Raw genomic sequence first — 19347 nt, 5'->3', positions numbered from 1 at the left:
TTTCTCCCAAGGTTTTTTTCTCCATTTCTGTCACCGATGGAGTTTTGATTCCTTTTGGCTGTCGCCTCTGGCTTGCTTTTTTAGGGACACTTAATTTCCAGCAATATTGTTGACTTGATTGAACAGATGCTATTTGAACTGAACTGACCTGGATGATGACATCACTAAATCAATGATGAATGTTTACTAGTGTCTTTTTGTATTAATGACACTATCTTCCTATTTAATACTGTAAAACTGCTTTGACACAATCTGTATTGTTAAAAGTGTTATATAAATAAAGGTGACTTGACTTAAGAAATATAGTACTTTATTACATAGTCTTTTATTTCTCAAATATTATCTGCAAGTTACTGTATCTGCATTTTGTTTTAAATATACACTTTTAAAACTTGAAGTACACTAAAAGTTCACGTTGAATAAAATTAAGAACACCTCCTTTTCACGAGGGTTGGCTTGCTTATAAATAAAATATTTCTCCAGCTAGATTTTGCTTATTATTGCTTTTGTTCAACATAAAAATCAGTCAGTCTGTACTTTGAAGTGAACTTTAAACAGTGATTTTTTTTTTTTTTTACTTTGTTTTAATCCTTACATAATAATGAAAAGACTTCAGGGATCACAGGAAAGTGTTGGAGTCCTGAGGTTTAGTAAAAAAAATTTTTTTTTAAATAATTCAAGTCACCATATGATTTATCATCTCATGTCATGCGAGAAATGCTGATCCCTAATAAATGCAGCTCTTGGTCTCACCAGTTGCATTTTCCCCCCATGAGAGAGAGGCCAGACCCTCTCACGGCACACCAGCATCTTATTGAGGAAGAGCTTCCTTAAACCTCTCTATTGTAAGCACCTGGGCCAGGAAGAATGGCTCTTTCACAAGTAAATTGCGGCCCGGCTTTACAGAGAGATTTTATAACAGAGCACAGTTGACATTGGCAAGAGTGGCACGGCCGGCCATTGAAAAGCATGAGCTGCCTCAGTCACAGGAGATCAATCATGGCAGCGTATTTCCCCGAAGCAGTAGATTTCCGCTGGGGAGGGGAGCCAAGGGCAGTAAAATAAGCAGCTTGTGGTTAGTCTTATTGTACAGCCGAGAATCCCAGCGGGTCTCGTACTTCACATGGAGCTGTCAGTCTAAAGCGAACAAAACGCTGTCTAACGTCTTCAGCCTGCGTCTTCCCTCCCCCTCCCTACATCACCATGCACAGGCAGGGATGCTGCTGCCATGGTAACAGCTGAGTCATTCCGTGCCCTTTGAAGCGATGCTGTCGAGCTCCTCTGGCTCTCTTTGCTGCTCATGAAATGCTGTGAAGAAGCGCATATGCACTCTGATCACCACAGGTGTCATCCGGGAACAGTACTGGGCTAGCAGATCGTGCTAGTCGGATGGGTAACGTTTCTACTGCGGTCAAGCACTGCCTGAGCTATGAGACTTTCTTGCGGGATTATCCTTGGTTTCCACGGCTCCTGTGGGAAGAGAAGGTGGGGGTCTGTTTTTGCATGTGCAAGATTTATACATGGCTCTAGGAAATACAGCAACGCAGAGAGAAAAGCAATCGCGTAAATGAATAGCTCACCCCGTAATGAAAGTTTAAATAAATTATCTCACCCTCATGTTTCTCCCTTCTGTGATACACAGAATTGATGACATTTTATGCATTATTTGTGACTGGAAAAAACGTTATTCACTCTTCACCTCCACCAGAGCTCCCTAATCTTTTTGTATTTGTGTTTAAGTACAAAATGGTGCTTATCAACAAGCCACACCAGGTTTTACATTATTTATGCGTAATGACGTTGTTTCCAACTTAAAAACGTATGCATTTGAAAATGTTCTTAAATAAGATTTGAGACCTATGACAAATTGAAGAATTTAATTTAATAATGACAAGGTGTCAGGCCTATACCCTCTAGTATACTATACTATAGTATAGAGTATAGGCCTAACACTAAAAAAAAATCTTTAGCTAAAAGTGTTTTACTTTCTCAAAATCTATTTATAGCTTGATTCAAACTTTACATTTTGATTTAATAATAATATAAACTGTTAGTGAGGAAAAGCACATACTGTATTTGCATGCTACATACTAAGTCTGCTTCTTAAGTAAGGCAGCAAAGACATCCACTATTTATTTACTCAGCCTAAGCAAAAGCTCCACTCTACTTAAAAATATAGGTAACCCAGTTTAAATAAAATGTTCTAAATCATTAAATATTAAACATTAAACACTATCAAGTATGCCCTTTTTCTAATTTTCCTCAAAGCACACAAAACATACACTTAATTTTAACATTAGGTTCCATGCAAGGCAATTTCGGTACGTCAACATCAAAAATAATTTTCACACATTGATTGGTTCACATGATTTAGTACATTTCAGATAATTACATTAATCAGAAGCAAAGAAATCAAGTTTAGAAGAGAAACACAACTGCGTGTTTACTGTACCATACTTAATCTATTTTCTCTTAGACACATGACAAAAGGTGAATATAATAATGTTTTGGCTCTTTGTAACTTTGTAACTGTAAACAGGAGCTAAAATCGCTATATTATAAAATATAATTTTCACTTAAGATAAAACTAAACAATTTGTTAGTGTATGTTAAATTTAGTTAATATATAAAGTCTATTTTCTTCACACACACACACACACACACACACACAAAAAAATGTTTATTGTGAATATTTAAATTGAATCTTCTTTTCTGTCATGTACTAACACAAATAAAAAAAAAATAATAATAATTTTTGCAGTCAGTGAAGATATAGCATGTGTTCTGCACATCAACACTATTCATTATTTCACAATAAAATACTGGAACATGTAATTTTCGATTAGACCAACATAAAGATGCACTTTAATTAAAAGCCTCTCTCCCTGGCTTATCCTCTTAAAAATTCCACTCGAAGACAGGAGCCAGAAATGTTTAAAATATACAGAGACAGCAAAAGTGTTTTGGTCGAATTTATTTAGTTGATAAAAAAATAATGTTTTAATGGATATTTCTAGTGGGGACTGTATTTCTGGTTTAAACGGTGAGTGTGTTTGATTTATGAGTGAATTTAATAGGCTGTCCTAACTGCAGGCCTGGGGTGATAACGGGACAAACCACATCGGTTCTCCTCCGCCTACCTAGAGCACACCATTAGAAACTTCTTAAAAAGAAGTTTGTTATCATTCCTTTCACACATCCATTTCCTCCCTCCATGACAGCACAATTAAATCAAACTCAGCTCTGAAGGAAACTAGGCTGTGTGCAGTTCCTCAAAGCGAGGGTTTCGGTATCAAGAGGCTCAGGTTTTATAGCCATTCAAATCTTCTATAAACACAGCATTGGCCCTCGGTAATGCAACTCCCCGAATTCAAAGGTGAAGCTTTGGTTTTACCATTGGAAAAGCGGAAATGCTTGTTTCCAATGCACATTATGTCATAAATGACCTGGCAAGGATCTGAAGACCAGATTCAAAACATGAAGTTGTACGCACCATTTGACAGGAAGCACCGGACAGAGGATGTGTCTTAATCCACCTTTCAGATTTTCCGTACAGCTCTGTGAAATTCTTATATGGTCCTTCCTTCCTCATTGTTTTTCAATTTACAGTGCTCTGAACTGCCTAAGCTTCCACTTTGTGTCAAAATTGTGGAGGTCGGACCAAGAGATGGACTTCAGAACGAGAAGGTAGAGATTTCAGAATTCTAAAGTAATTGTAGCATTGTGGCTTTTGGTGGTGTATCATGTTTATGGTTAGCATTCTGCTTTTACTTTTTTTTAAATAAAAATAAAAGAAACTCAATGGCATAAATATAATGAGTGGCTGTGAAAATAGAACCAGTTGTACATATCATTGTTGAGTAATAATGAGTGTTGGGGGTAATGCATTACACATAACGCAGTTTACGTAATATAATATTACTTTTTCCAAGTAACTAGTAAAGTAACGCATTACTTTTTAATTGAAAAGAAAATATCTAAGTTACTTTTTCAGATAAGTAACGCCAGTTACTCCCCCCCACCCATTTATTAATTAAAAGCTCTCCTGTCCCCATGTTGAGAGAAATCGTGAGTAAAATGTTACTTTAGTTCTAGAATAAATGTGAACATGCATTAATTCATCTCACTTACAAAAAAACAAACAGATACAGTATTCCTCAAAATAAATAAAAACAGTGAAATTCAACTCAGAATATGAGGCTTTTGGTGTGAAAAGGCTTTTACATTTGCAAAAAAATATAACTTTTTATATTAAAAACAAACAAACCCTGCCCAGATTTAAAAAGTAATGCAAAAGTAATGTAACACATTACTTTTCATAAAAAGTAACTAAGTAATGTAATTAGTTACTTTTTTAGGGAGTAACTCAATATTGTAATGCATTATTTTTAAAAGTAACTTTCCCCAACACTGGTAATGATATACAGAACATTATTTAGTGTCAATAACATGTTTTAGTGGGACACGTCTTTAGCATGATCTAGTCAACATAGACCGAATTGGAAAAACGTGCCTCTACATTGTCCACAAATGTATCTATCATGACGTTCACAGCTGAATTGAGCACTAGTGGTAGTAAAACCACTGTAAAATTACAGGGCAGATTGCGAATTAATAAATATTTATTTTTGCACACTTCCTTGAACATTCCCTGCACATCTTAGTGCATGACCTATAAACCACAAAGCTCACCTGGTACAACACTGCAGCCTACGTGCTATGTGAAGCGCACATGTACGAGTCCTGTAAAACAAAGTCACGATAAAAAAGTTCAAAGATTTGTACAGTGATAGCTTCAAAATATGATTTTAACAGTATCAGTTAGGTTTATGGAATGGTTTAGTATTAAGCTGTACATCATTTTTTAAAAATCCAATAAAGCATTAACGTCTCAGGTTACATATGTAACCCTAGTTCCCAGAAGGGAACGAGACGCTGTGTCGAAACGCTGTGGGAACGCCTTCTGCGCGACCACGCTCTGAATACTGAGTGTAACTAGTCCAATGGAATCACGAGACGTCACGGCCGTCATGACGTAACCGACCGGGAAGCATAAGAGCACGTGCGGTGAGAGCAACGCTAGCTTCAGGAGACAGCAAGCGCTGCAGGGATGCCGGAAGTATGGCCTCAAGACACAGCGTCTCATTCCCTTCAGGGAACTAGGGTTACATACGTAACCTGAGACGTTCCCTTCCATGTAACTCGAGCTGCGTCGAAACGTTGTGGGAACGAGAATGCCCACGCTGCCATACTGAGGATGTCCCTGCCAAAGGGCAAGGAGATGAAGGAACCATAAGAGGCTCGAGAAAAAGGGGCCCGAAAGTAGGGCTTAGAGGAAGTGTCTAGAAAATGTCCCTGCCGGTCAAGGCGAGAGGACAAAGGAGCCAGAAGAGGCTCTAAGATCCAGGCCGTAGTACCTGCTAAAGTTAAGGGGCGTGGACCAGCCCACCGCATCACAGATGTTGGCAATAGAAAGGCCCGAAAGTAGGGCTTAGAAGAAGAGACACTTCTGGTAGAATGAGCCTTGACTCCCAAGGGTGAGGGGAGACCAGAGGACTCATAGGCTACCGTGATGGCATCCACAATACACCGACTTATGGAAGGCTTAGCAGCTGGATGGCCAGAAGTTGGTCAGCCTTCTTCCACAGGAAAATTCTGTGGACGTATGCGTCCAGTGCTCACACTGGACACATACAGTTAAGCTTCTACCGGCCGGACTCCCAAAAGGGAGGAGGATGAAAGCCTGACGTACGGGTACCGTACTGGAGGCCTCAACCCCAGTGCACCGTGGAGGAAACGTGTAAACATGGGTGTGTGCCCACTGAGAGCCACCTAAAGGGGCATGGTAAACTGTAATAGTGCCACGTAAACCTTCAGGGTGGAGTGGGTCAACCCTGCGGAGAGGCAGGCCTGCAGGAATTCCAGAACTGTACCAACCGGGCAGTTAACTGGGTCAAGCTGGCGATTTCCACACCAAGAAGTGAAGAGTCTCCACTTCAAGGCGTACAGTTTCCTCGTGGAGGGAGTTCTGGATGGAGGATGGTCTCACAACCTTGGTTGAGAGACCGGAGGCTATGAGCTGGGCCCCCTCAGAGGCCACACCCACAGCTTCCAAGCTCCGGGCAGGGGTGAAAGAATCGCCCCTGCCTGAGAGAGGAGATCCCTCCTGACAGACACCGTGGAGAGCCGTCAAGAAGAGGAATCAGGTCCGAGAACCAAACTCAGCCTGGCCAGTACGGGGCCATAGACCAAAGTCGGACCCCGGAACTCCCAGGAGCGGAACAATCGTTGGCATTTTTAGTCTTAACCCCAACACTTCTAAGACAGAACAACACCTCGATGTTGAACTGTCAACTGCTCAGATTGAGCCAAAATCAACTAATCGTTGATATAGTTGAGCATGCAGTAAAAACACACTTCGCGAAAGTAAAAGAGCCAGAGCTCCAAGCACTGAGCCCTGTGGTGAGAACCAAGGCTTTCTCCACATGTCTGAGGCACGAAGGGATCGCCGCGTGACCTAGATCATGTGAAGCAGATTTCCCCTCAGGGAAACCGCTTGGCCGAAAGGAAGAACCCGATATTGGTAAGCTCTGCCCCTAAAAGCAAACCTCAGGAACCTCCTGTACACGTAGATTGTACTCTTAGAGCAAGAGCAGGGAGAAACCAGCGATCTAATATGCAGTCTGCTCAAACGCAATTCCAAACGAAAACCTCTGCTATGTCTCGGCACAACGGGGCTTCCGAGCGAAGCGTGCACAGCGAGAATGCGAGCCATCAGCTTCCTCGAAGGCTGACACCGCCCACTTCGCCGCAAACTCTCATTCAAGGGAGAAGGACCGCAGCGCAGACTTCAAACCCCAAGAGAGAGAACGCGCTAGATCTAGGAAAATGTAGAGAAAGATGGAATCGTCTCTTAACCCGTTTCATAGATCTATGTGCAATCCCCATGACGACAGCTGCCGCCCTGCCTCGGCAGAAGCGGGCTGAGCCGCGGGCAATACGGGGATTCAGCTCCCTCGAGAACTGAATCCCGTGCTTTGCTAAACAGCAACAAATAGACTGTGTGTATCCCCACCCGAAAGAGGGGAGCACACAGAAAAAAATGCCGCTGCTTAAAGGACATAGTGACAAATAAAGCTGTGCAAACTGGCACAAAAAAGAGAGTGACACACACACACACACACACACACACACACATAGAGCGCTTGCTGAAGACAAAAAGCTAGCGTTGCTCTCACCGCACGTGCTCTTATGCTTCCCCTTGGTTACGTCATGACGGCCGTGACGTCTCGCGATTCCTTTGGATTAGTTACACTCAGTATTCAGAGCGTGGTCGCGCAGAAGGCGTTCCCACAGCGTTTCGACGCAGCTCGAATTACCTGGAAGGGAACTTTTTAGCGCCACTCACCGGACATTGCATTTCTGAACTGCCACAATGCATAGACTACAATGTATCAACTGGGATACATTCAGCATCTGTTACATATAAAACAGAATGCTCATTACTCATTGAAACATTCAAGAAGCAACATATTATCATTTTGCAAAAATGTCGCCACAGGCACATTTTTCCAATGAGACTTTTAGCAGATCCTGTCCTATTGTATATATTCACAGGAAAACTATTCATTGGGTGATGGTGGCAAATAAATTATTCATTTCAATAGCACAGTGCACATATGTACACGCTCCCTGGATGTATTCAAAGAAACCTAAGACTTATACGTCACTGTGTTACTGCAGGAAATAGTGCCGACAGAGGTCAAAATCCAGCTGATAGACATGCTGTCTCAGACCGGGCTGCCCGTCATCGAAGCCACTAGCTTTGTGTCTTCAAAGTGGGTTGCACAGGTAATAAGGTGCAATTTGGTTTTCTCTAGAACATATTGGCTGATATTCTTCGGCTTTTCTGTCCAAACAAAACCACTGGATTTCTCCAAAACCCTTTGGGATAAAGTTTGAGTTTAAATCCTTGTTGGTTTGTTTTTTGGTTTTTCAGATGGCAGACCACACTGCAGTGTTGAGAGGAATTAAAAGGTCTCCTGATGTTAGATACCCTGTTCTGACTCCCAATTTTCAGGGCTTCCAGGCAGCTGTAAGTAAATATTTGCATCATTTACATTTATTTACAAGTGACATTTGCAATTTACCTTCCATGCCAGGTCAATGATGTTTTTCTTGTATAATAAACCACTTTATTTATGCATGCGCTCTGCCGACGCTTTCACTGCCCCTTCACTTTACGTAAGAGTGCGACCTTTACATCTTGTACCGTTTATTTGTAAATGTTTAGCCCATTTCTGTTAATTGCTTTCCTTGCTAATCATGCAAGTTGTGCTCACAAGCCAACATCTATAAGCACAAACTTGATTAAATGTTTCCTGTTAAAGGTTGCAGCAGGAGCTACTGAAGTGGCAGTGTTTGGTTCCGCCTCAGAGACTTTTAGCAGGAAGAACATCAACTGCTCCATAGAGGAGAGTTTGCAGAGGTTTGAGCAGGTCATCTCTGCAGCCAAACAGGAAGGCATACCAGTGCGCGGGTGTGTTCCACTGACACCAGTTTTCTTCTACATATTTTTGTGAGATTTAGGCCAGTGCTCATTATGTGCACTAGAATTGAAAGAAAATTAAGGTAATGATGCCAAATCAGGTTAACCGAACAAAAAATATGTATATGAGATGTATAGTGAATAAAGGACCAGTCACTGCATGGTTGATTACAGCCTTGCTTAGGACTAACCATGAGCGGCCTAATACGGAACTGACTGATTTGGGGGGAATATCTGTGAAACAGAGCATTGCTATTGGCAGTTGAAAGCATAATCAAAGTATCCAGAATGCATGGTGGACATTCAGTTTTGCTCCAGATTTCGGCCCATAATCTGCCACTGTTGTACCCATTTAACTAGGACAGGAGCAAACATCTATGTTTATACAAGAAGATTTTGGGATCCATCTTTGGTGCAGCATTGAGCAGGAAGAATATCAGCTGCGATTGGAAACGATTGCAGCCTAACAGGAAACCATGGCTGTGTGCCATAGACCCAGAATTTCCTTCAAGTAATAGGGCAGTGTTAATTATGTGCACTTTCACACTTCAACACTAATTTTGAATGAGAATCAGACCAACAATCTGCCAATGATGCTGAAACTGGCTGATTGTGTTGCAGATTATAGTTACTCAAAGGGCTCTTGTTGAAAAGCAGATAAATATCTGGTAAGAAAGAGAAGATTGTAGGCAAGACTGTAACCTCATATTCAGGATTAGGGCTGACCTAACGTAACAGCCAACAACAGCCATCGGCCATTGAAAGCCCCCTGAGGTTAACTTTGAGAATGATATTGTTTTTAAAATTGGCAGAGCTTTTTTGCTGAATTCTGCAAGTGTGGAATTCATGTGTCTATAGTTAATCAAAGAGGTGGTGTGGCATACTGGATCAAGGTCTGAAGTAGTTACTGGATAGTCATAGGTTTGACCCTCGCTGACATTTTTGACAAGTTCTGCAATGCTGATCGCTATGACTTTCCTGCAAAATCAGCAGAAGTCTTATTGGTGCTGAACACTTAATATAATACCACATAATACCACTGAGTCAGATACTTGATCCAGGTGATTGTCCCAGTGCTGAAAGACTACTGAACATAGACTGTAGTACTATAGTTTTCAGGAGCCATTCGTTCTATAAGCAAGTTCCAAGACTGATCTTCGTTTTAACCTAAAGGTCAGTGGTTTCTTTTATTGTACTTACATATTTTAGACTGTTCTCCTTTGAGGTTTTGAGATGGGGCACCAGAGCAGCGTGAAATTATTCCAGAATTAATGAGTAAATAAGTCAAGTTCCAGATGTGCATGCAGTGTGGTGCTTTGTATCAGTTACAAGTACAAGTCCAGATGTGTCCAGACTGTGCTCTTTACTGACTAAAAAAAAAAAAAAAAAAAAAAAAACGATAGAGAGCAGTCACTTCAGCCTGACGAACTCATTCTGGCAAATGTGACTCAACGCCTAATGCTCAAGAAGAGACTCCACGGAAATTCTGGTAGCACACAGCAGTATCGTCTGACGACCACAAGCCCAAGAGAAACATTTTCAACTTTTCACTTGTTTGTTCACTCTTTCTAGCAGAACATGTTTCCTTTACATATGGAAAGCGCATATAGCTTGTACGTCGCTCTCTAGCACCATTTCTCATTCCCACTGTCAACACTGTTGGTACTATTTGTCACAACCGTTTGACACCGACCATATGTTCTGCCTGCTGCTGAACATTTTGTTATATTCTGTGATAGATGTAATCCGTTGTAAGAGCAGTTCTGCTCACTGCGGTTGCAGTAAAACAGCACTTGGCATTATTTCACCTATGTTGCATGACTGTTGGTACTGTAAGCTCAAAGCTATATATCCTCCAACAAATGCTGAACTTTACCTCTCATAGCTCTTTCGCTTATTTCCAGGTACGTGTCCTGTGCTCTCGGCTGTCCGTATGAGGGACAAGTAAAACCGTCACAAGTCACAAAGGTATTGTAATAGCATCACTCAATCCGAATATAATTGTTTAGTGTATAACAGCCCAAACCAAAATTAAATGGGCCTTCCAGTATGTGATAAATCTCATTGAGTGTTGAGCTCTCTGCATATTTTTTTCTTCCCACAATTTTCGTAGTCCCACAAGGCCCTTATTACTATGTTTGCTAAAAAACCCGCATGACGCTGTAACACGGCAGTGCTTTTCTAACGCTCAGAATGAGCTCTCTGTGTGCACTCCTTCATCTTGTTTATATTTCCAGGGGGGATAGTGTTTTCATGGCTTTCCTCTGTTCCGGCCCAGGTGGCAAAGCGGTTGTTTGAGCTGGGCTGTTATGAGTTATCCCTGGGGGACACCATTGGCGTAGGCACCGCGGGCTCCATGGCCGAGATGCTGAGCGATGTGTTGACAGAGGTGCCCGTCAGTGCACTGGCGGTGCACTGCCACGACACTTACGGTCAGGCTCTGCCCAACATTCTCATTGCTCTGCAGGTGAGCGACATTACGGTGGTCACAATCATGAGGTACCCTGTTCATACACATGCATGAAGGTTTGGAGAAGGAGATATTATAACAAACCATTATATATGTCACCTGAAGTGTCAGTGTAATACTCATATGTGCACAGATTAAATACATAACAGAATCAGTGATGCAAACTTCAAAATGAGGCAAATAGAAAATTCTGCTGTAAAGCAGCAGGACAATAGTGTCATTATTCAACTCAATTCAGTTCTGTAAATGTGTGAACTTCATTCATTAAAAAACAAGTTCAATTCAGTGATAAACAGCTTAACCCAAGACAGTAGTATTGTTATAATGGTTTTTAGAAAATATGTTTTTATATAGTGTTGTTGTTTGACTTATGAATAATTAATTCGGTAACACTTTATGTTGATGGTCCCTTTTGAACATTCTGTTGACACTAAAATTGCATCTACATGTCAACTAAAGGTCATTGCACAAAATTTTTGCACGTTAAAAAAATAAATACGACCTCACGTTGTGTCAATCACATTTACACACTGCCTCCTAAACTTTTGTCCGTCATATTCGCACCCGTTGCAAGCATTTTAATAGGAAAGGATGATGAATACGAAAAAAACGCATACGAATATTTCGGGATAGTTCACCCAAAAATTAAAGTTGGATGCTTATCTGCTTACCCCCAGGGCATCCAATATGTAGGTGACTTTGTCAGTAGAACACAAACAAAGAATTTTAACTCAAACTGTTGCAGTCTGTCAGTCATATAATGGCAGTCAATGGTTACCAAATCTTTGAGAGTAAAAAAAAACATACACAGACAAAACCAAATTAAACCCTGCGGCTCATGACGATACATTGAGGTGTTAAGACACAAAATGGTCTGTGCAAGAAACTGAACAGTATTTATATCATTATTTACCTCTGATTCACTGCAACATTCAGCTGTTTTGAGCATGTTCACAACAGCCAGTGCGTGACGCACCAACGTGCTCTGGCAATGTAGTCGGTGAAAAGTCAACACTACTGGATGAGTTTGCACAATGAAAAGTAATCTTTTAGTTTTTAATCGGGTTGCCAGAATCAGGATAAGCACAAGTAATTACCATTTTGAGTAACCGCTATATACTGTGTAAAAAATAAGTGACCTATTTGGGTGACAGATCGCTTCCGCGTGTGCATCTGCTATGGCAGATCACTTTGATGCGTCATGCGTCGGCTGTTGTGAAACGCGCTCAGGACAGTACAACGTTGCAGTGGATCAGAGGTAAATAATGATATAAATACTGTTCAGTTTCTGGCACAGACCTATCGTTTTGTGTCTTAACACCTCAATGTATCGTCACGAGCCGCAGGGTTTAATTTGGTTTTTAATTTTTTTTTTTTTTTTTTAATGTCAAAGATTTGGTGCCCATTGACTGCCATTATATGACTGACAGACTGCAACGGTTGAGTTAAAATTCTTCATTTGTCTTCTCCTGAAGAAACAAAGTCACCTACATCTTGAATGCCCTGGGGGTAAGCAGATAAACATCAAATTTTTATTTTTGGGTGAACTATCCCTCTCATTAGAGTATTAGTAGGCTGTCTGCCACTCTTTATTGTGATGGTTTCTCAACAGACATTCTGCTGATATAAGTAGCTTTGCAAGTACATGTCAATGTATTCTAACCCTAACCCTACCAGTCTACTAATACTCTACTAACACTCTAATGAGAGTTAGTAGATAAGTAGGTGCAACGTTACTTATAGTCAAATGTGTTAAAGGGACCATCACTTTTCAATAAAGTGAAACCATGAATTCCTCTGATTAATAGGGAAAATATTTGGCAGACTCAGTCATTGAATAATATCAGGTGAGGCAAAAGGTTATTATATTTTACATAAACCTCTAAAATCACTATGCAATAATGAATGTGTAAAGTGAACATGTGTAAACTCTATGAATGAAATGAACACAGCATTATTGCAAATCAAATGTGTTGCAGTCTCTGTGCGTCTCTCAGAAATTAGATAATAAAGATAGTGAATCATACAAATTTTCTATGCATACATTTGATATATCCATTGAAATGTTTTAAACCTTGTACAAAATGGTAAACAATATGTTTCTTTGTCTTATTCTCTCCTGGGACTGTGCTGTAATTTATGTGTTATTTCTTTTTTGTTCAGATTTGCATTTATTTTATGCATAATACAAGTTGTTTGAGCCATTTTCAACCACTGAGTATTTTCTTTCACTCTCTATGTTTGCTTATTTTATATGAAGTCCACTTATTTGTGGTTGTGGAGGATTGTACTTACATAACTCTGATTTTACTGGCATAGCTTTCAGTTCCACTTGGAAAAAAAGAACATTTAGTTTTATTGTTTAAATTAGAAGATATTTAAATAAATTTTATAACTATAACAAAAAATAATTATTTTGTAATTTATACAAGCCATACTTATTAAGCAAAACAAAACATAACAAAAAGGCACATAATCATATTTATAAACATAAACAAATTTCTCATTTAATAAGTCATTCTTCTGGTTTAAGCCCCGCTTGAGATTGCTACAGATACAGATATAGCTATTGGCTCTGCTCCACACACCTACAAAGTGGCTTTTATTGCATTCAAGGTACACATTTACACTTTACTACATTGCTATTTACATTTTACACATTGCAATCTTAACATTACAAAAGGCCCTGCAATTTAACTAATAAAACATTTGGTTTAACAGTACTGTACGGAATTTGTTAGTGCCACAGAAATGCAAAATAAGTCACAACTATTTAAAAGGACTCATAACGACAGAGCATATAAATCCAGTGCCAAAAGTCTCAAATACAAAACAAATGGCATACATTTGGATCTAGTAATAAAGAAACACGAACCAGAAGTTTACAGTGTCTCACCACCTTACCTCACAATCACACACCGCCCTCCAGGGAAGACAACAAAAGCTACTGAAACACCCTCCAAAACTCCCTGGAGTATCAGCGATTTAACTTTTTTTGTACTTTCACCTAAAAAGCACAGAACAACAACAACAACAAGAGATACCACCCAAAATATGCTTACACAAAACTGCCAGGCGTATTTGAATGTGACGACTAAACGCTTTTATGAAACAATGCCTTGCTGTGGTTTTATTTTCGCGAACCTTAAACCACAGAGCGCGGCCGCAATTCAGAAATAACACTGGCATGGCTTTATCAGCTCTCCAGGGCCCTTTGTGAACTCTTTCTCAGTTTGTCTTCCCTCACAGAACGCCGGTGCTCTTTGGGGGCTGGGCGGGTCAGCAGATGTGAAGGGGTGGACACAAAGGCTTACCTATTAGATGTCTGTTTCATATGACAGTGGCTTGGCCCTTGACAAAGCCCACGAGATGGAGGCTAGAGCGGGGCCCTCGGGGGCTCCAACTCATCTGTCGCTAGGGCCGTTGAACTCTGTGACAATGCTGCGCTTAAAGGGCAAGGGGAAAATTATCCTTTCATCACTCGCTACTAAACAGAGGGAGACTGGGGAAAAGGAAAACCCCGCGCTCTAGTATATTCCATTCTTCACTCCCACCCCTTTTTAGCCCTGTCTGTCTGTTTATCCCTCTCTTTCCAGCTGTAACAGTGTAACCCTAACTGTGGTCGGTGCGCCACAGAAATGGCCATGAATTTCTCTGACTTTTTTTTTTTTTCTCAGTGAATTGTGTGACATGACAGGGGGTCAGGTTTCAAAAGATGAAAAATGAGCAAAGATACTTTACTAACTGGCAACAATGAGCAACCTCACATACCTGAACCATCATTTTAACTCTCTATGTATTTGTTTGTTTTTAACTCTTTTTTTTGTAGTAAAAAGAAATGTAGACGGGAATGGAATTTAAAATTATTTTCAACTTACTTTGTTTGTAAAGATTTAATGTGACAAATTTTTACTTCTAGTTAGTCATCTATTTTAAACTGACAGTGTTTAAAGGGGTCATCGGATGCTAAACTCACTTTTACATGTTTGAACATTAATGTGTGTTGGCAGTTTGTGTACACAGCCACCCTACAATGATAACAATCCACCCAGTAGTATTTTTTTAATCTTTAAAAGTAATATCCCCTTTTTAAAATCAGGTTATTCTCAGCTTTTTCTCTGTGTGACAACACACAGACAGAAGCCACTCCCACGATAGTTGATTGACATGAGCGCCGTACCTTAGACCCGCCCTCACCGAGCTGAAACAGTCCGACTCCGATCACCATTGTGTGACTCAGGTGCAGGGGAAGACAATAATGTGTCCGATTGAGCGATTGAGGTGTTGTTGGATGTAATAACATAGCAGTTAAGAAATTTTAACCAAAGTATGTTATAGACTTCTTATTAAGACCATAAAGAATCATATCAACTTGTGGAAAATGGGCATCCGATGACCCCTTTAACAACTATTTTTAAGAAGTAATTAGTTACACTGTAGGGCCAAACAAACAAACCCGAACAAACAAATTAGATTTAAACTACAAAGGGGTAGTATCTTTAGGAATATATTCTATATAATGATATAACTTAGAGCAGCGGTTCTCAATTCCAGTCCTCGCGTACCCCCGCGCTGCACATTTTGTATGTTTCTCTTATCGCTTCAGACGTTTGTTCTATTCAACTGTTAAATGCCCTGCGAAGTGGACATCACAGGATATTCCACCATGATTCCAGTTGAACATATATGTTCATTAAAAGGGCACTGAAGTGCGTGAGACATGAATTTAAATGATATATTATGTATATTATGTCACATTTTACGCTTTTCTAGTAAGTTTCGTCTGTGTGTGAAGACATTGCAGGCATTGGCGCTGTGCAAATCTGTGAATGAATATTCCGAAGTAAAGTAAACTTCAACGTATTTCCCGTGCTCAGGGAAGTAGGGAGCAATGGACACTGTGTAGGGATTATGTCAATCTTAAATTAAACCCTGCGGCTCGTGACAATACCCTGATGTCCTAAGACACGAAACGATCGTTTTTTGTGAGAAACAGTATTTATATTGTTTTTTTTTTACCTTTGATACACAGCATTGTCCAACTATCCTGAGCGAGCGCTCAGCATTCAGTGCGTTACCTGTGTACACGCTCTGGCATATTATATGCAAAGGCCAGAAGGGGAAATTAGTGAAAAGTCAACAGTCCCGGATGAGTTTGCACAAGCAAATGTAATCTTTTAGCTTTAAATTAGTTTGAACAATCAGGATACGCACAAGTAATTACCATTTTGAATAGCCACTATACCCACAATCTCAGTGAACTGTGTAAACAATGAGTGTTGTATACATGCGACAGATCGCTTCCGGTGTTTGCGAATACATGTAACCAGCCGGATGCTGAGTGTGCGCTCAGGACAGTTGGACATTGCTGTGCATCAAAGATATATATATATATATATTTTTTTATACTTTATTATTTTGTTTATTATTTTATAAAAAAAAAAGTCCAATGATATTATTATCAGTTATATTTAGTTTATATTTAATGGGTCACACTATACGTATGTGCCACCCTGTTTATAGTTGAGTGAGCTACAAAATAAATAAATAAATTAATTAATTAATTAAAAAAACATACAGTATATCTAAATTAAGGGCAGTCAGTGACTACAAAAAAATTCCCAAGAACTACCATTAGCAAGATAAATTTATAGATGTTCCAGCTAGGGTACAATTGTGTAGACTTCAGCAACCATTGTAACTTCAAGTTAAGTATCTTTGACAACAATGAGAGGAGACGAAAGAACTAGCTTCAAATTCCTGACGGTGAATCAGCATTGAACCGATATATATCACAGACACCCCAAGAGCACTGAAAATAATAACTGCCCGTCATTTGTCCTCCTGCACTGACCCCCTAGCAAAACTTGGTGGAAATGAAAGATTTTATCATAGTTTTTCATTAGGGTTCGCCAGTCGTCTCCGCCACCAGCTGAGCCAGAAATGAATTCAGCTAACCCTGTCAGCTCAGAGTCACCCCCAGCTTTGTTCAGGATAAAGACATTATAGGCTCTTTGTATGGCTTTCTAAGGGACATATTGAGGGGAGGAAAAAGAACTCTTTTAGACAGTAGCTCAAATAGGTTTGTCTGGTTATTTACTGGCTTTCAAGAAAAAATCTGATATAAACGGTGTTGTGGCTAGAATTCTGTGAGCCCAGACTGCCCCGGATAGGCAGATTTGTGTCGTCTCGCTCCGGTCTGACAGTTTCACTGATGGTCAAAGCCAGAACTAGTGTTCCTTCCTGACACAGCATGCCATGATATATCTATTTTCTATCGTAAATCAGTTCTAAACTTGGGAAATCTGTAATTTATGAGGAAAGAGATGGTCCTAAATCTAAATAAATCATAAGGCACTGGAACATACCATTCGTGAAAATGATTACGACTCGGTCATTGTCGTGTTTTCTAAGATTGATGTTAACGGCACACTCAGTTGTTGCGCTGGTTGATATGCCAGTCATCTTGGACTTGTTTCAAGGCATCTTTGGAAATGTTGCCACAGTTCCTCATGTAATCCAGAATTGATGATGGTGAGATCAGAATCTCTTTGTGGGCCAAACCTGCTGTTCCAGGACTCCTTGTTCAAACAAAAATCTCACTGAATTATTACAATATTTACTAAGAAATGTTTGTAAATCCCAAACTGATGCATCCTTCTGGCACACTAAAGCAAAATATATTAATAATCATTTGCATCATTTATATTTGTATATACTTCTGCTTCTCTGATTTTTCCTGAGAAAAAGACCCCAGTGTTTCCTCTTTTTCATTTTTGAATAAAAATGTCACATCAGATTCTTCTTTGATGTCTCCCTTACCAAAAAATTAGTATATTTCAAGTTTATTTTATTAAGTATACTTAAGTAAGGTTCAATTATATGTTTTAAGTATACTTTATGTAGTAAGTATAAAAAATCCTGTGTACTAGTAGTATACTTTTAAGGGTACTATTTCAATACTCCTTGGGACTAAATGGCCCAATTTCAAGTATATAAAAGTATATATATAACAGTAGTAAACTTTGAGAATGCAACTAGTTTACATTTATGTTTTTGTTTGTACTGAAAGTCTACTAAAAGTGAACTTATAGGTAAACTGATAGTTTACTAAGTAAATACTTTTTATGCATTTTTAGTACACTTTGAAGTATAGTCTCAGTAAACTACTAGTTTCGTAGTTTCATACTGCAAATACACTCGTAAGTTTTCTTTAAGTAAACTTTACAGCATACTTTAAGTATACTACTATGTCCCTATTTAGGTATTAATTTGTATATATTTTGTTATATAATTATCTGAACATACAAACATCAAAAGAAAGAATGGTATCTGCTTGTAAACAAAACATTTTATTCTAGCTTCATGCATTCTTTTTTATAAACACTTGAATGTGGGTAAGTTTCATAATAAATAAATAAATAAATAAACAACATTTTTTAACAAAAAGACTATTCATGATAATCAAACGTAGATGGAGTTGATGCCCCTCCCCGAAACTTGGCAATCATTATTACCTCTTCATGGGTCGACCTTTTATTCTATAACGTTACTCAGTTTTACATATCTATGGTTCTTATTCTGTTTTATGTCTGACGATTGTGTTAGATTCCATGTGGAAGCATCTGTTGTTTTGGTTTCTTCCTCACTTGTGTTTTGGAAATTCTGTACAGAAGATGTGCAAAAGTGCCCTAGCATATAACAATGAAAACACAGATTCTCCAGAGCTTTTCTAAGTATAAGTCAAGTATACTTAAATGTCATTTTAAGTATATTTCTGAGAAGTATATAAAAGCACATTTCTGAGAAGTACATAAAAATAGACTGAAAGTATACTTTCCAATTTAAAAAGTTTTAAAAAGTATACTAATAGCACACTTGAATAAACTTCTTTTTCGCAAGGGTCAATTGGTCTCAGTTGTCTATTTCATGAGGAACATCAGAGACAAGTTGATATTACAGTAAAAATAACAGGGAACTCAATATAGTTTTCCCTCTAGATCATCCTGTTAAATAATGAAATTTAGTACTGTTCACTGTTAACATGGGTTTTATGAGGCTCAGCGTCACTAGGAGCTCTTTGTAATAGACTTTGATGAGTGATTATCATGGCTCCCATTACTGCAAAAACATGCGTGAAAACACAGGAGGGTTTGACAAACTCTTCACAGCTTTGACTCCTGGGGAGGCATACATATATCTGAACCTGTAGGGTGCCTGTTCTCTCAGGAAGTGGCTGACCCGAGCATGAAGCAATGACTGTGTTTATGCAGCCCTGAACTGAAGTGTGGAAGGTCAGCACACAGACTGCAAGTCGGCCCAGAGGTCC

At 39.3% G+C, this 19347-nt stretch overlaps 1 protein-coding gene across 1 annotated transcript in view; it reads left to right on the top strand.

Moving 5' to 3' along the window:
- The first annotated feature begins 1261 nt into the window (after positions 1–1261).
- Positions 1262–19347, top strand: part of hmgcll1 (3-hydroxymethyl-3-methylglutaryl-CoA lyase like 1) — a 23714-nt gene continuing 5628 nt past the window's right edge. The window contains exons 1-7 of the mRNA XM_073834680.1: positions 1262–1485; positions 3610–3687; positions 7744–7851; positions 8000–8095; positions 8391–8539; positions 10453–10516; positions 10827–11015. Coding sequence (XP_073690781.1) covers positions 1390–1485; positions 3610–3687; positions 7744–7851; positions 8000–8095; positions 8391–8539; positions 10453–10516; positions 10827–11015 — 780 coding nt within the window. The 5' untranslated portion in view covers positions 1262–1389. The remainder of the gene's footprint in view (positions 1486–3609; positions 3688–7743; positions 7852–7999; positions 8096–8390; positions 8540–10452; positions 10517–10826; positions 11016–19347) is intronic.

Source organism: Garra rufa, chromosome 2 (genome assembly GCF_049309525.1).
Source record: "Garra rufa chromosome 2, GarRuf1.0, whole genome shotgun sequence".
In the NCBI taxonomy this organism is placed as follows: Eukaryota; Metazoa; Chordata; class Actinopteri; order Cypriniformes; family Cyprinidae; genus Garra; species Garra rufa.
Note: the sequence above shows the minus strand (reverse complement) of the source record. Positions and strands in the feature narration are given on the sequence as shown.